This window comes from Chlamydomonas reinhardtii, chromosome 1, assembly GCF_000002595.2.
Source record: "Chlamydomonas reinhardtii strain CC-503 cw92 mt+ chromosome 1, whole genome shotgun sequence".
Taxonomy (NCBI): Eukaryota; Viridiplantae; Chlorophyta; class Chlorophyceae; order Chlamydomonadales; family Chlamydomonadaceae; genus Chlamydomonas; species Chlamydomonas reinhardtii.
The window spans coordinates 912,643-928,260 of NC_057004.1; the positions used below are offsets into that span (position 1 = coordinate 912,643).

The 15,618-nt window shown below is 59.1% G+C and overlaps 4 protein-coding genes across 4 annotated transcripts; 2 read left to right on the forward strand and 2 right to left on the reverse strand.

Annotated features, from left to right (window-relative positions):
• Positions 1-26: 26 nt before the first annotated feature.
• Positions 27-3,310, reverse strand: CHLRE_01g004900v5 (uncharacterized protein). The gene is made up of 8 exons (XM_043058175.1): positions 3,161-3,310; positions 2,714-2,842; positions 2,479-2,500; positions 2,174-2,322; positions 1,903-1,994; positions 1,688-1,739; positions 1,436-1,544; positions 27-1,219 (listed from the first exon to the last, which is right to left on the reverse strand). The coding sequence occupies exons 1-8, from the start codon at positions 3,227-3,229 to the stop codon at positions 1,158-1,160; spliced, it is 684 nt and encodes a 227-aa protein (XP_042928089.1). The 5' UTR covers positions 3,230-3,310; the 3' UTR covers positions 27-1,157.
• Positions 3,311-3,444: 134 nt separating this feature from the next.
• On the forward strand, positions 3,445-4,097 carry CHLRE_01g004926v5 (uncharacterized protein). The gene has a single exon (XM_043058176.1). It carries the CDS (start codon positions 3,570-3,572, stop codon positions 3,732-3,734), a length of 165 nt encoding a protein of 54 aa, XP_042928090.1. The 5' UTR covers positions 3,445-3,569; the 3' UTR covers positions 3,735-4,097.
• A 4,571-nt stretch (positions 4,098-8,668) lies between these two features.
• On the reverse strand, positions 8,669-12,894 carry CHLRE_01g004950v5 (uncharacterized protein). Its single transcript, XM_001702057.2, has 8 exons — positions 12,708-12,894; positions 12,193-12,321; positions 11,960-11,981; positions 11,654-11,802; positions 11,355-11,446; positions 11,106-11,157; positions 10,413-10,521; positions 8,669-10,270 (listed from the first exon to the last, which is right to left on the reverse strand). Exons 1-8 carry the CDS (start codon positions 12,780-12,782, stop codon positions 10,209-10,211), a joined length of 690 nt encoding a protein of 229 aa, XP_001702109.1. The 5' UTR covers positions 12,783-12,894; the 3' UTR covers positions 8,669-10,208.
• Positions 12,895-13,004: 110 nt separating this feature from the next.
• On the forward strand, positions 13,005-15,406 carry CHLRE_01g005001v5 (uncharacterized protein). Its single transcript, XM_001702076.2, has 5 exons — positions 13,005-13,394; positions 13,656-13,795; positions 13,945-14,032; positions 14,311-14,386; positions 14,566-15,406. The coding sequence occupies exons 1-5, from the start codon at positions 13,043-13,045 to the stop codon at positions 14,609-14,611; spliced, it is 702 nt and encodes a 233-aa protein (XP_001702128.1). The 5' UTR covers positions 13,005-13,042; the 3' UTR covers positions 14,612-15,406.
• Positions 15,407-15,618: the final 212 nt, after the last annotated feature.

The window sequence follows — 15,618 nt, forward strand, 5'->3', positions numbered from 1 at the left end:
CTGTTGACGGGGTGATGTAGGCGAACTCTGAGCATTCGGGGGATTGCAAAGGGCGTGGAAGGGTAGGGCGTGGGTGCGGTTTCTTCCCGTCGGGTTGACCCCTGCTTGGGCGTGCCTCAGGGTGCCTCTTCCTCTTCCCCATCACTGACGAGCATCTACGATGAACTTGCCGAAACTTGCTGAACCGACTTCAGAACGTTCTGGCCGCGACCTTTGTGCTGCAGCAAACATCCGCCTCATCACCGCTTATCACCGCCATGGCCATGCGCTGCGCTGAGCCAGGCCGTCTCTGGATTGACCCGGATTGATGGCAGTGCCTGTATAGCGATAGCGAGTGATTGGTGTGTGTGCTGCAGCGTGTGTGTGCAGAGTATGGAGGACAGGTTGGGCCTGTCCTCCCCAGCCGTCCGGCCTAGGTCCGTGATGTGAGGAGCTAGATAGGTTGATCCGTCGTAGCGCTAGCCCTCTTGCGCCGTCCTGAGTGGTCCGTCTGTGCGAGGCGCAAACTCAACACATTGCTTTGGCGTGTGGGGACGCGGCGTTGGCGAGAGCCATGGATGGCCCTAATACCGTGGGGGCATGTCCCATTTGTGGAGGGCACTGTAGGACATGGCATCCGGCACGCTGAGCGCGGTGCAAACGGCCACTCGGTGGCGTACTGGTCCGTGTGGCCTACTCGTATACTAATGCACCAGCGCATTTGGAGTAATGACGGCCCATGTCGGCCCATGACCCATGGCCCTGTCCTGCCCTGTCCTATGCGGGGCCGGACGCCTGGACGAGATGGGGGGGGGGGGGCCTTGGGGCCCCTCATGGGACGCGCAAATTACTCGACAGTATAACTTGAAAGTACTCATGCATTAGAAGAGGTTGAAAGCAATTGAAGGGAGCAAATATTGGGTACACCCACCCGCCCCTGGCTCAATTTCGTGCAAACCGGCGGCAACAGCGCCACTTCGTGGACTTTGCAACAATCCAATAGTTCAACAGCACTCGTGTACATTTAGCATATCGGTGCCATGGGCGGTTCTACGCGCATATCGTCTCCAGCTCCCACACACGACCAAATGGTTCCGTCCTATACCCCAGCCAAGGTCCTAGGTGCCAACTCTGCCCCTACTCCTGCTCCAGAGTAGTGCCGGCGGGCGCCGGTGTCCTCAGCTGCTAAGTGCCTCCGCAAGTAGCTTGGCCACAGCAGAGGAACTGGCAGGGTTCTGGCCTGCAGAGGGGCAGGCAGGGTGCAGGCGTAGGATAGCTAAGGACATAGCCACGATGCCTTGCAGCGCTTGCTTTCACTGCAAGCGAAACGCACACACGTACCGCACGCGCATATACACACACGCGCTTACTGCGCACTGCTATTACGGCGCACACGGGGTCGCACCCCACCTCCCAGGATCCCACCCCTGCCTTCTTTCCCGGATCGCGCTCTCACCTGTGACCAGCTTGTGGTCAGCCACCGCATGAGGAGCCCAGAGGTCCGCGGCGGTCTCGAACAGCGCACCGTGCTCGCGCAGCTTGGACTCGAGCAGGAAGGGAACAACCTGGGGGTAAGAGCAGTTGTCAGTGCCGGGGTGTTGCTGCTCTTGAGTATGAAACATGAGAGGTTTTACTGTGGGGAGGCGCCGGTAGACATGAGGGTTTCACTCAGGCCGGTTGCACCCAAACCCACCGCCCCCGCCCTCACCTTGTCCTTGCCAGCCGCGACCTCCTCCTTGTCTGAGAAGCCGGTCATGCGCCTGAGCGAAGGAGAGAGGGAGTAATGAAACGGCGGTATTTGGGTGATGAAGAGAGCGCTTGTGAGAGAGGGAGAGATAAGAGGGAGAGGCCCGTGTAATGTAATAATATGCATTGGGTGCTGGCAGCAGACTCCACACCACCGGATCCAGGCGACTGACTCACTTGCCCGCCACCAGCGGCTTGCCGTCCGGCCCCTTGACATTGACAAGGCCCTCGGCGCCATGGCAAACAGAGCCAATCACCTTGCCAGCCGCCTGTTGCAAAAGAGTGCGGGCGAGCGGCATCATCAGTAGTCAGTGTACAACTGGATCGGATATGAGCATACAGGCACGCTCAAGCAGTCAGATTGCAGTGACGTGATGTACGGGCTAGGGGCGGGCTTGTAGGGCCTTGCCAGCAAGCGCAACTAGCGCAGCCCCAGTTACGGCCTCACCGCCGCCGCCTCCAGCAGCGCAATCAGGTTGGCATCGTTTGGGAAGTCGCCCACGGTGCCGTGGCCGCCCGCCAGGAAAAAGGCATCAAAGTCAGCAGCCTTGATGTCAGCCAGGGGGGTGCTCTCCATCAGGCCCTTCATCGCCTCGTCTGGGGGAGGTACATACGGAGGGGGTCACGGGAGGGCGAGGGGTTAGAGGGGCTGGGGAAGGGAACGGGGAGTTTGTCCGGAGAGCCAAAGAGAGCTAGCAACATGCAACCTCACATTCCTGCCATCCAACCGCCCACTTCCCCCGTCTCGCTCACCATCCAGCAGGAACTCCTCCACCTGGGGGCGAGGTGAGCAAGCGGGCGGGGTGGTGGGACAAGCTCGTATATGATTGGTGAATGAGGGTTTAAGACTGGTATAACGCTTACAGCTTTTTTTAACGCCGAAAAGCCTGATCCGTGCGCTTGACATGGCCACGCAGCCATGGTTCCCTAGCTGCCGCTGAGCTCCGAGCCCCTGCCCTTGCTTCTCCGGATCACATGGGCATCGCACCTCCTTGGTGGCGTGGGGCGCCGCCATACTGGTCGGGTCCACGGGCACCTTGCCACCTTTAATGGATGCGATGGTAACGGAGTATCCGTGCTTCTGCCACAGGCGGTAGGGTGCCACCACCTCCTCCGCCTGGCCGGTGCGGAGAGGAGGGTGGGGGGAAGGTGCGTGCCAACGTTGGAGGCAGGTAAAAATGCCGGGAAGGACTCCAGGCGGATAGAAACAGCTTCAGTATAACATGCCAATTCATATGAAAGATCACATGACTTCTTTGGGGGCTGCCCGCTGCGCTTTGGATACATAGAGCCCTTCGTCGGAGCTGACTTGAAATGAATCAACCCCGCGTTGCTGATTGATGTCCCAGTAAGCATCCAATGACGACATTCATGCAGTATCAACGTGCGTCGCGGGGCGAAAGGACGCTTGGGCTTCCGATTTGCCCCGACTCACCCATGCGCCGGTAGGCTCATCACCAATCTTGTCACAGCTGGTGGCAATAATGCAAATCTTGTTCGCCATGATGTGGAGTGCGAAGTAAGTTGGGCAAGCCGGATTTCACGACTGGGACTGCAGCAGAATGCCTAGCACGCGTGCGACTGGACAGGGTGTGTGCGCAACAAACGAATTGTGTGCTTATACTGAGCTGCTAAGCATAATATGCTGTCGGGATGACGGTTGGAGTTGTACGGCGCCCATTCCGCGTTCGCCGTGAACTTCATGAGCTGCGAAGGTGTCAACGTTGCCTGACATCGCGAGAAATATGGGCTAGCCTGGATCGCTGGCCCCGTAGCATAGCGCGACCAGGCATTTCTGCTCACGGCACTGCCTGCACTGCTGGCAACTCGGCAAAATTAATGAAATGAGGGGGGCACAGAGTGGCCGCCACTCACGCGGGTACCACCAGGCGGCTGGATGGGGTTGTGGCGCGACACATGGCTCATTGAACTTCGGGCTTGACAAAATAGGTCGCGACTTAGCGAACATGCGCATATGCGTGTGGGGGCGTGGATGCTTTCCCCCTTGACAGAGGTGGAGAGGCGGCAGGGTTCGCACTAACCCAGGTTGCGAGTGTGGAAGGTGCGGGTACGTAATTGTCAGACCAGTAGGCAGTCGGACAGAGGCGGTCAGACTGGGAGGCAGATTACGTAAGTAGCAACGTTGCACGAGTGGTCTGTTACGTAATTGACAACGTTGCACATGGATTCTAGATCCGTGTACGACCAATGGGGGTCGCCCCTGAGTATTTAAGCGGCTGACCGCTTGTTGCTTAGGCATAGAACCGGGTGTTAGCCTGAAGAACCATACCAGGCAACCTTTCCCAGGTCGAACGGTAGTGCCGAGTGGACAGATCTTCCCACTTCGGGCACAAGTGTAAACCACAATTGATATTACTGTCCAAACCTCTCACAACCGGCGACTCGCGGTTGTTAAGCGGGAAGGGAAAGTGCCTAAGTCTGCGGGACACGCAGCAGCAGCTTTCACCGCTGGTTTTCCTCAACGCTAAGCTGACCCTCCCTCTGGTCGCCCTGCCTATCTCCAAGCTCGGCAACCCAACCAAGGACATCGCGCTAGGGTGCTAAAACCCCCCCTGGCAGTCTCGATACCTTAGTCTCCACAGCTATCCAACCCGTTAAGAGGACTAGGAGAGCGGCCACGGCACAGCACCAGGGCACGTCCTCATACGTCCCTCGTGTGCCCCCAGCGACATCAGACGATCCTAGGGCAGCCCCGTTACTCCCCAAGATAGGCGGTTGGCTAGTCGCACGATTAGTTCAACGCGAAAATTTTGGGGGTGCGGCGCGTAGTTGGTATCGAGACCAGGTTAGCTGGTGCTCGACTGGCGGGTCGTGCCTGGTCTCCCCTTAGTCTCGCAGCGCTATCAAGCTAAGCCAACATGGCAGCCCCGGCGCACGTGCAGCCCAGCAGCGTCAATTCCATACCGTACTATGAGACGGATGATTGTGCTCGGCAATGGCTGGCACGGCTAGAACGCGCTAAGCGCATGTACGGCTGGACGGACGACCAGACGCTGGATGTGGCTGTTTGCCGGCTAGGAGACTCTGCCGCAACGTGGTATTCAGGGGTTGAGAACTCCATCACCACCTGGGCGCAGTTCCAAATCACCTTTCAAGAGCGCTTTGAGGCGAATCAGGAGGAGTTATACAACCTGCTTGCACGCTGCCAACAGCGCCGGCGTGAACCCGTGCGAGAGTACGCGGATCGGTTTCGTGACCTGGCGTCACAGCTGTCGCTCAATACCTCTGACCCCGTCCATACCTTCTCCTTCCTTCGTGGGCTACAACCGGACATCTACGATCAGGTGTTCTTGCTGAGGCCCAAGACACTTGAAGAAGCAATTCACGACGCCATCTACATCGAGGAAGGCTCGCAATGCTACCCTGCACCCAGCAGCCGCAGTCACCGCCGGTGGCGTGACCAGTCTCCCGGCCGCCGCCCTGGCCGCAACAGGGACCGGCGGTTCGCGGACTGCCACTACCGCTCGTATGGTGAGTCCCATTACTACGGCGGCCGTCCGTCACAACATGGGCGCTACTCCATCACTACGCCATCAACACAACTCCAAGCAAACCGCGGGCGAGGTCACGACCATCATGACGTGCAACAAGTCGACTTATACGACGCCGATCAAGCGGATGAAGCCGCTCTTGAGGGTCTTGCCGCTCACATGGCACGGCTGATGCGCCTGTTGGAGGAGGTGGCAGGGCAAGGGCCTCACATGTTGGACATGGCGCGAGACAGCTGTTACTACGAGGAAGAAACGTGCTACGTGCCGTATGAGGAGTACGAAACACACCCTGACGCCGAGCGAGGGGGCGAGCAGGTGACCGTCCCTTCCACGCAACCGTATGCGCCGGACACCCCTGAGCTCACACCATATTCCACACCGGCAACTGCGCTTGCGCACCCACCTAGCGCCACCTTCCCGACGCACGTTTACGTCATGCAGCAGACCGTATCCCCGCCGCCAGCAGTAATACGGGATGACACGCCCCAGCGGACATATCACTTGGAGCGGATTCCCGCGCAGCAGCCCGCGCAACCTGCAGAGGAGAGCCATGATGGTGCAGGCGAGGACATGAAGGGCGTGGACACGTACCCCATGCCGTTGCACACAACACTCGGATGGGACGCCGCATGCAATCAGGACCCGGCGCAGCCCACCGAGTGCGCACCTACTGCAAACCCCGGCAGTTCCGTGCCTGGTGTCCAATCGTCACCCCAGCACTGGCCAACCGTGGACAGGGATACGCCCGTGCTCCAGTCGCCCGACACCCGCGAGAGGCTTACTTGGGACTCACCTGCTGTGCAGCAGATGCCGCCAGCAGCGCCGCATGTGCCTGAGCACGCACCCACACCACCGCTTCAACAGACAGCGCTCCTGTCAGCTCCACCGGCGGCCTGGCTTGCTTGTATGCCGCCGCGTGCTTGCCTTGATGCCTTGACGGGGCAACCTGCCGATATGACAAGGTGTCAGGGGAATCGCCAGTCAGATGAGCTGCACGCGCCAGGCCTGAACACGACGGCCGCCACGCTCCCAACCGTTACTCCCCGGTCATCCATCTTTCATGCTCAAGGTTGTTACGACACGCCACTTGCACCGCCAACCAATGACACGGTGTTGGAGCTGCCACCCAAACCCATGTTCCGTTCCCCTGACGAAGCACCAAAGTTGTCCGTGGGACCCGAGCTCCCCTTTCATGTCCAGCTATCGCTCGATGCGATTCGTCTCCTTCCGGCCCTGTCAAGCGCTCACCTGGCCGCGCAGGCGCCCAGTCATGGGGCGTGTGGCCTGCAACACACCGCCATGTGGGACGTACTGCAAGACGGCATGAGGATGGGAGAGCAACGACAAGACGGCACGCCTAGTCAAGAGGACCCACGTCCTGTCACGCCCGCTGTGTGGCACCGGTACCCCCTGCCGCACAACATGGACACTTCGCCTCACAAACCCTCAACGAATTATAAGGTCGCTGGCCTACTGTACGCCCTGCTGCATCGGGTCCTTTACCGCACGGCCCTGGGCAAGAGCAACCTCCACTCGCGGAGCAGCAGTTTCGACTCACCTGCTTTCATGGCTGAGCACTCCGCTGATGCAACATGCACGTATGAGGCGCCGGCGCCCACGCCACCACCAGAACCACCGCCGCATGTGTGCACGGCAGCGTCAAACGCCGCCACACGGGCACCACAGCCCCGCCACCTGTGCAACGGAGACCGTCACACTTAATATTAGCAGGCCAAACTCGAAACGAAATCTGAGAGCGAGGGAACCTGGTTTGGTAAACTCCGACCGGCAGCCACCAACATGGCGCTCACCTATGGGAACCTGGTGCGCTGGTATGACGATACCGGTAATCTGGAGCGGGCAATCAGCGTGGAGCGACTGAGAGTTATTGAAGGTAGCGCGGAGCAGTCAGTGTGTAGAAATGCGGCTCCAACGGTAGCGAGACCCACCTGGGATGTACGCTGCTGCGCCGAAGCTATGGCCCTCACGCCGCGGCCTATCTTATGCTCCCACGTTTCGCGGCAGCAAGCATGCTGCAGCTCACAGCGAGCGAGGAGACCCACCGGTGGTTGGACGTGGTTGGACTGGTAAAGGGAGAAGCGCTGCTTACTCCAACTGCTTACTCCATAAAAGACAACAGCGCAACCGCCTGCAACACTGCTAAGCGTAAGCACGAACCCGTACAACGGCAAATCCCAAGTCTTCCCACAGTATTGTCAGCAGGAGGTGTTCGCCATTCGCCATTCGCCATTCGCCACCAACGGACATTCGCCATTCGCCAATCAACCAACGGACATTCATCATTCGCTAACCGGACAAGGGCAAAACACACACCTATAATTGCGGCTGGCCGCCGGATCCACAGCGAGCCTGCGAAGAGCCACGCACTCTCCATGGCGTAGCACCTTGTAGTTCGAGTCCAACGCGCCATTACTGGGACGCCGCAGCACAGTTCAACTGCTTTTGGCCGACGCGGTCGTCGGATCAATCGTGGGGGAGGTCACAGCTGTGGCGCGACACATGGCTCATTGAACTTCGGGCTTGACAAAATAGGTCGCGACTTAGCGAACATGCGCATATGCGTGTGGGGGCGTGGATGCTTTCCCCCTTGACAGAGGTGGAGAGGCGGCAGGGTTCGCACTAACCCAGGTTGCGAGTGTGGAAGGTGCGGGTACGTAATTGTCAGACCAGTAGGCAGTCGGACAGAGGCGGTCAGACTGGGAGGCAGATTACGTAAGTAGCAACGTTGCACGAGTGGTCTGTTACGTAATTGACAACGTTGCACATGGATTCTAGATCCGTGTACGACCAATGGGGGTCGCCCCTGAGTATTTAAGCGGCTGACCGCTTGTTGCTTAGGCATAGAACCGGGTGTTAGCCTGAAGAACCATACCAGGCAACCTTTCCCAGGTCGAACGGTAGTGCCGAGTGGACAGATCTTCCCACTTCGGGCACAAGTGTAAACCACAATTGATATTACTGTCCAAACCTCTCACAACCGGCGACTCGCGGTTGTTAAGCGGGAAGGGAAAGTGCCTAAGTCTGCGGGACACGCAGCAGCAGCTTTCACCGCTGGTTTTCCTCAACGCTAAGCTGACCCTCCCTCTGGTCGCCCTGCCTATCTCCAAGCTCGGCAACCCAACCAAGGACATCGCGCTAGGGTGCTAAAACCCCCCCTGGCAGTCTCGATACCTTAGTCTCCACAGCTATCCAACCCGTTAAGAGGACTAGGAGAGCGGCCACGGCACAGCACCAGGGCACGTCCTCATACGTCCCTCGTGTGCCCCCAGCGACATCAGACGATCCTAGGGCAGCCCCGTTACTCCCCAAGATAGGCGGTTGGCTAGTCGCACGATTAGTTCAACGCGAAAATTTTGGGGGTGCGGCGCGTAGTGTCACAGGGTCTACGGGAGCCCCTTCTTCCGCGGGCCTTTTCACTATGAGCAATAACTCGTACAAGGATGCTGACCCGACCTACCCCCCACTATCCGCCTGGCTAGTTAGATGTCTTGTACGAGCTATTGCCCGTGGTGAAAACTGGGCTGTCGTCCGGGGGGTGCGTTTTCCCAGCCAAACCCGCACGTTGGACGTTGCCCCGGGGCAAATCCTACCGCACGGATTAGACACCGCCTTTCTGTAGGTACATAACCAACATCATCATCAGCCAGAAGTGGTCGGCAAAGGTCCAAATTATGCTTATCGGGGCTCAAGTCGCGAAATTGACCGAAGCCCATATCTCGCATATGCGCTGTTTGGGGCCTGAATCTATTGCCGTCGACATTAATTCTCGTATAGATGTAATCAAAATAGCTTCAGGCTAAGTTGGCGGGGTCCTGGCGAGCGCGACATATAGCATTTCAACTTGAGCTCTCGCTCAAAATTATGCCCGAGCACCATCCAGGGACCTTATTATGTGTAATGGGATGTCAATTCATGGTCGGGGCGACAGTCTGGGCATAGACCTTGCGATCCCGCCCTTGACCCCCGGAGTGGTACCCGCGTGCCGCCACTGGATGAGCCGGGGTATGAGTGGCCGGTTCGTGGCGCCCAACCCATGTAGCAGCCGTCTCGTCGTCAGCTTGTCAGGCATTTAGTACAACTCCTACCAGGCTACCACCAACATATCGCAGTACGAATTGTACGCCGTGATTGTACGCAGTACACGAATTTTGTTGAATACCCCAAATGTCAGCACACGCCATACGCCATGCTGCTGCGCTGGAACGCACGTCGTCCAGGAGCAACGGCGCTCACAGACGCATAAATGGCGTCCATGATGCGCATCATCTGTCGATGCATCTATAGCCTGACCCATAAATTCGTGAAAAACGTCCGTACAGTAAAGTTCTGTAGTACGCAGCAGCGGCAGCGGCGAGCGCTCTTCTCTGATCCGAATGTGCCTAGCGAGCCGCCGCTTTGCTCCCTTACCTCCCCTGGAGCACCCACCAATGCACTCTACGACGCCAATCACACACAAGCCCTAGATATCAAACTTCCAAGCGCAAGCACACACACTCTGCTGCTGCAGGATTACCGCCCCATGCCAGACACGTCATGCGCCGCATGCCCCGGCGAGCCGCCGCAAACGTCCATCGGGTCTGTGTCCTTGTAAGTCGCCGTGCCTGCCCCTGCCGCTGCTGCTGCCGTTGCTTCTGCACACCGCTGCTGGTCACCGGCCCCTTGCACAGCCACGGCCATGGCAGGTGCCCACATACCGTGCTCATGCTGCACGTGCTGAGGCTGCATTGGCAGTGCAGCTGCTACAGCCTCCTCTGCCACCGCAGCACGTGCTGCTACTGCCGCGGTCAGCCTCGCCCGCTCCATCTCCTCCGCGGCCCTACTGGTGTTAAGCGCATACAGGAGGTCAGCGAAGCCTCCACCACCACCGCCCAGGCCACCTCCAGTCGTGTCTGCTCCTGCTACCAAACCTGCCACCGCAGCTCCCACTCCGGCTGCCGCTGCAGGTGCCTGTCAGCTGCTAAGCACCTCCGCGACCAGCTTGGCCACCGCGGCGGAACTGGCCGGGTTCTGGCCTGTGAAAGGGGCAGACAAAGCGCCCATGGAGCGGGTGCTTGCTTTACAGGCAAAGCACACCAACACACAGGCACACACGGTCCGGTCCCCTCTTCCTTCCGCTTCCCTCCTTGCTGCGCGCAATCACACCCCCGGCCTCACCCGTGACCAACTTGTGGTCTGCCACCACGTGCGGCGCCCAGTTCTCCTTGGCCGACTCGAAGCGGGCGCCCTGCTCACGCAGCCTGGACTCCAGCAGGAACGGAACCAGCTGTGGGATGATGTGAGGGGTGGTTGCAGAGTGTGGTAGAGGAGGGGGAGGAGGAGGGTTAACGTTGAACCAATCCCGTAAGGACACAGTCGCGCTGGGAGGAGGAGGGGCCAAGGCGGCGGAGAACAGCAACTGGCACTGGCAGTTGGCGCTGGCAGGGCAGCGATTGCAGCTTTGGGCAACTACGGTACCACCATGCTGCGCCGTGAGTGGAGCGACACGTGTAGTGCCTGCTTGAATGTCCCGCCAGCTGTTGCTATGCCCTCGACGCACTGCGCACAAGGGTTACGGCACTCGAATGCCTCCATCCGCCGGCGGCCGGGCCCGCGCGGCCCCGCAGGGCTCCCGGTCGCCTTGCTCCTGTTCCCATCTACTCCTCCTGCGCCGCTGACCCTCCAGGACACCGTGGCACGATGCTGCTTTTGGTGGACCGCGCATTGGACTGGTTTCGAAGCCTGGGCTTGTCCTCTATCTCCATGTCTCTGGTTCCGCGTCACACCAGCCCCACGGACTGATTGGGTATAGTTCGGTTTCTGTGCACGATGAAACCAGCCCCTCTCCCACAATTCAATAGCTGCACGCACCTTCTCTTTGGCCGCCGCGTACTCCTCCTTGTCCGTGAAGCAGGTGACACACCTGTGGCACGTGTACGGTAACCGAGCAAGGACGTTGCAGGGCGCAGGCGCGGATCGGTGGGAAGAAGAGCAGTGCAGAGAACGTGATGCAACAGCAGGCCCCGCACTTCACGAGTACGGTAGTGGTATACCACGTCTAGCATCTTAGTGTGGCCTCCAGCTACCCTCGACCTAAGCTGTCGATACCACGGGACTCACTTGCCCGCCACCAGCGGCTTGCCGTCCGGCCCCTTGACATTAACAAAGCCCTCAGCGCCGTGGCAAACAGCGCTAATAAGTTTGCCGGCCGCCTGTTGTTTCAGGGTGTGGACGTCCAGCGCACGATTCGACATGCGCATGCCACCATCATGCACATGCGCAGACGTGGCAACGGGCATGTCGAAGGACCGCATTCCGTTAAATCGGTGCGTCTCTCAGCCCTTCCCGCCCCTCGTAGATCCCGCCTAACTACTCCTTTGTCTGCCACTATGCCTACCCCCTGCCGCCCGTGGCCTCACCGCCGCCGCCTCCAGCAGCGCAATCAGGTTGGCATCGTTGGGGAAGTCGCCCACGGTGCCGTGGCCGCCCGCCAGGAAAAAGGCATCAAAGTCAGCAGCCTTGATGTCAGCCAGGGGAGTGCTCTCGATCAGGCCCTTCATCGCCTCGTCTGGGGGAGGTACGGAGGGGGCCACGGGAGGGAGAGGGGTGATGAGGGGCAGGGGAAGGGAACGGGGAGCATGTCCCGCGAGCAGGCCAAGAGAGCTAGCAACATGCAACCTCTCATTCCTGCCATCCAACCGCCCGACTTCCCCCGTCTCGCTCACCATCCAGCAGGAACTCCTCCACCTGGGGGCGAGGTGAGCAGGCGGGGGCAAGGAAGGAAACTTTGGTGGCGAGTTGAAGAGTGGTGTCACGTTCACCGCTCCTCCAGTCCCGATATCCCTTAGCCGTAGGCACAAGTTGCCCTCGCAGCTATTGTTCCCCCTCCAGGTGCTACTCTGGCCGCAACCGTCCTCGACGTTCTTTGCCGTTTGCCCCTCACGCGTTGAGCCCTCACCTCCTTGTTCAGGAAGGGCGGCGCCAGGCTGGTCTCATCCATGGGCACCTCACCACCCTTGATGGAGGCGATGGTGATGGAGTAGCCGTGCTTCTGCCACACACGGTATGGGGCCATGATCTCCTCCGCCTGGCAGGTGAACAGTGGTGTGGAGGCAGAGGCAGAGTTGAGATAGGGATGTGAGAGGTTGGAGGCCCGCACCAAGGGCCATAAAAAGGAGAGGGGCACAAAGGATCTCGCAAAGCTGTATATGGAGAGTTTCTTGAAATGGGAAGCGCTTGTTCACTCTGGGGTTAGGAGCTTGCCACAAGCTCGAATGCGGTGTTGGCTCGGCAGGGGTCGGAACTATGCGCGTGCGACACGACCGTGGCGACCGTGGCGAGTCGGTGCTGGCCGCTCAGATCGCAATCATGGAAGCTCATCTAGAGACATTCAGCCGATGTCGTTTTTTCGCAGTTTCAGGGCGCGCGGCGGTGTCGAAAGGCAAATTGTAGTGCTCCCCAGCTGTGGCTCACCCAGGCGCCAGTGGGCTCAGGCGGGTCGCCGATCTTATCACAGCTGGTGCAAATAATGCAAATCTTCTTCGTCATGATGGGAGCTGTGTTTTCAGATAGCAGCCGAACCTTCAACTCACAGCGGAAGCAAGTTGGCTGATACAGTAAAACGATAGTGCTTTACTTTGAGGCTTTGAAAATGCGTTTGTATGATACTGTGTAAATTAGCTGCGCAGGTATGGCAAAGAAACTTCCATTTCACGAACCCCAATCGCAGGCAATGTTCGAAACACTGGATGTCAACTGACAATGTCTACAGTATATGAAAATATCGTACGTTTATACCCTGCGCAACGATGCAATCGCTGCGGACGCCAGCACAACCCCGCAACGCCCAATGGTCGATTCCACAGCGACAGGGCCTTCCACTGGGCCTCTGGTCGCGTACACATGCTCGTGGTAGCACGCGTACATGCAGCACTGCCTCCGGCGCGGCACCAGTGCCCGACCAGCCACAGCCAACGCCCACGCCCTCTCCCTCTCCCACACCTTCAGCCTCCGCCAACCCGGCCGCGGCGAATGCGGGCGGCACCGTGGCAGCCGCCGCACCCAAGGGCATTCTGGGACGCATCAAATACTTCTTCCTAGGCGACAAGCTTGACAAGGACAAGCTGGCACAGCTCGGCATGGGCGCGTTTGCGTCTTACGGTACGCGCGTTGGGCGAGCGCAATACCTGCTGTAAGCCTGTAACGGTTTGACGGGCAGTTGGAATCGCATGTGCCATGCTCTCTTGGCTGCCATATGCTAGCATAAAGCTATTACCAAATATGGCGCGGGAATGCCTTCTTCCGGTTTGGAAAGGCCACCTGCCGTCCCAGTGGCCTGCGGTCGATGCAGCGCTGGAATCGAACCGTGTGCTCGAGTATTCGTCAGGCCGTCACCGTCAACATTGGCCCCACCCAGTGCAGGTTTTATCAGCAATGTGACGTACGGCATTTGCCTCGGTATCGCCTGGATCTCGTTTGTGAAGGCTACCGGTCAGTCGCCACTATGGGCGGGCCAGTGGCCGGCCTTCCTGGCCTTCTACGCGGGGCTTTGGACGTTTCAGGTGCGTCGCGCGAGTGGCGGTAACACAATGCTGCTGGGGTTCGAGGGGTACAACTGGGGGGAGACAGCTGAGTCTAGGAGGGAAAATGTTTATACGGTATGCGTTATATGCTGTGTTCCAACTCCGCCCCATTCCCCATGTGTCTGCAGAACTTCGTGCGGCCGCTGCGTTTCAGCCTGGCCATCGCACTGGCGCCAGTCTTCGAGCGGATGATTCTGTGGATCTCTTCGAAGACAGGTGCGTGTGGTTTCGATTCTTTGGTAGCTAAGGCATGAGAACAAGCGGTCGTTGCGTCAGTAATGTTTCACGGAGGGCTATCGCCCGGCCCCACACGCGCAAACAGCCGGAGCGCCTGGCGCCCAGAGCGAACCCGAGAGTTGCGGCGGGGTTTGGTTGTAAATCGTTGGTCGCTGGGCCCTGAGGAATCCAAATGTCCGTAATTGTTTAAGTGTCCTCGTGGCTCTCCATACCGCTTTCCACTACACGTCTCCCTGCCGCGCCCTGCTCTTCCTCAGGCCTGGAGAAGAAGTGGGCGTTTGGGCTGTACCTGTTCTGCTTCGCCATCACCACATGCGTGGTGCTTTTTGGCAGGTGAGGCAGGGTAGCTGGCGCGCGTACGGCAGCACCAGTGGGCATGTGGGGCCTTGCGAGTTAGCGTGAAACGGATGGACAAGTCGCAGAGCGCCAAGTATCGCTGGTTGCTGCAGCCAGCATAGGCGGTGCAGACTCGTCGACGCTTCACCAAGCACTCATTTCTTCTTTATCCACAGCCTGTACCTCCTTGGCGGCTTCCCACCTGCGCCGGCCGCGGCATAAGCGCTTCAAGCGCGCTCTGCGGTAAGGTGTGTCAAATGGCGGGATATGGAAGAACCGTGGCGCAGGGGAGCGCGGCAGTGCACCAGGTTTGTGCACCTAGTCTTGTTGCATGATTTGGGGGGGGGATGCATATAGTTTTCTTTGACTTAGTGCAGCACGGCGGTGCCCAAGCCCTGCAGTGAGGTCAGGAAGTTCTTGCGGAGGGGAAGAGCAATGTCAGGGGCTGCCCCTGAGTTCTGTGGGCTGATTTGAAGATGTGTTGACGATGACGCATTGCGTGTTTAGGCAGTGAGGCTTTGGCGAGACGCGGCGTTGATTGAGTGTTGGACATGTGTGCCCAAGTCTTGTGGCTGGACATGCCTAGGAAATGATTTAGGTGGGTCGGGTGTACCCATGTGGTGCACCCATGCACCAAGTATCTGTATGTACCGTAGTGCAGCAGAATGCGAGGGCGTTCACGAGTAGAAGTGAGTTGCTGGCGTTGTCGTCGACGGAGTTACTGAACGTGGGCGTACAGCGGGTGGGATGAGAGCATGAGTGCGTGCTGCGGCAGCAGCGTACTATATGTGGCGGCCATCGGTATCGCTAAAGACCCGGCCCGAGGCAGAGCGAGTTGGGCTGTTGGCTGTGTGCGGGCTGAAATGCTGTTGCGCGCTCCTCGTTCTCGGCCAGGCCACAGACAACACACAATGCCACGCGGGAGTGCTAGGAGATTCAGGACAGCGCGCACCTGCCGGGCACACCGGCGTCCACCGTGAGTCGCTGCAAGAAAGGTTCTCAGTAACGCGACAGAGTGCGAAACAAGGCCGGGCGACACAACAGGGGGCAGCAGGGCGCAGGGAGCGGCGATAAGCAGAGCAATGGGGCGCGAAGGCGCGCAGGCCCATCCGGAGGTGTGGGTGTGGGAACGCAGTGGTGGTGTGCAGTCAAAACAGCACGCCGGAGGCGAGGAGGCGCAGCTGAAGCGGGTGCTGCGAGCTGCTGCTCTTGCTTGTACTAGCAAGTCA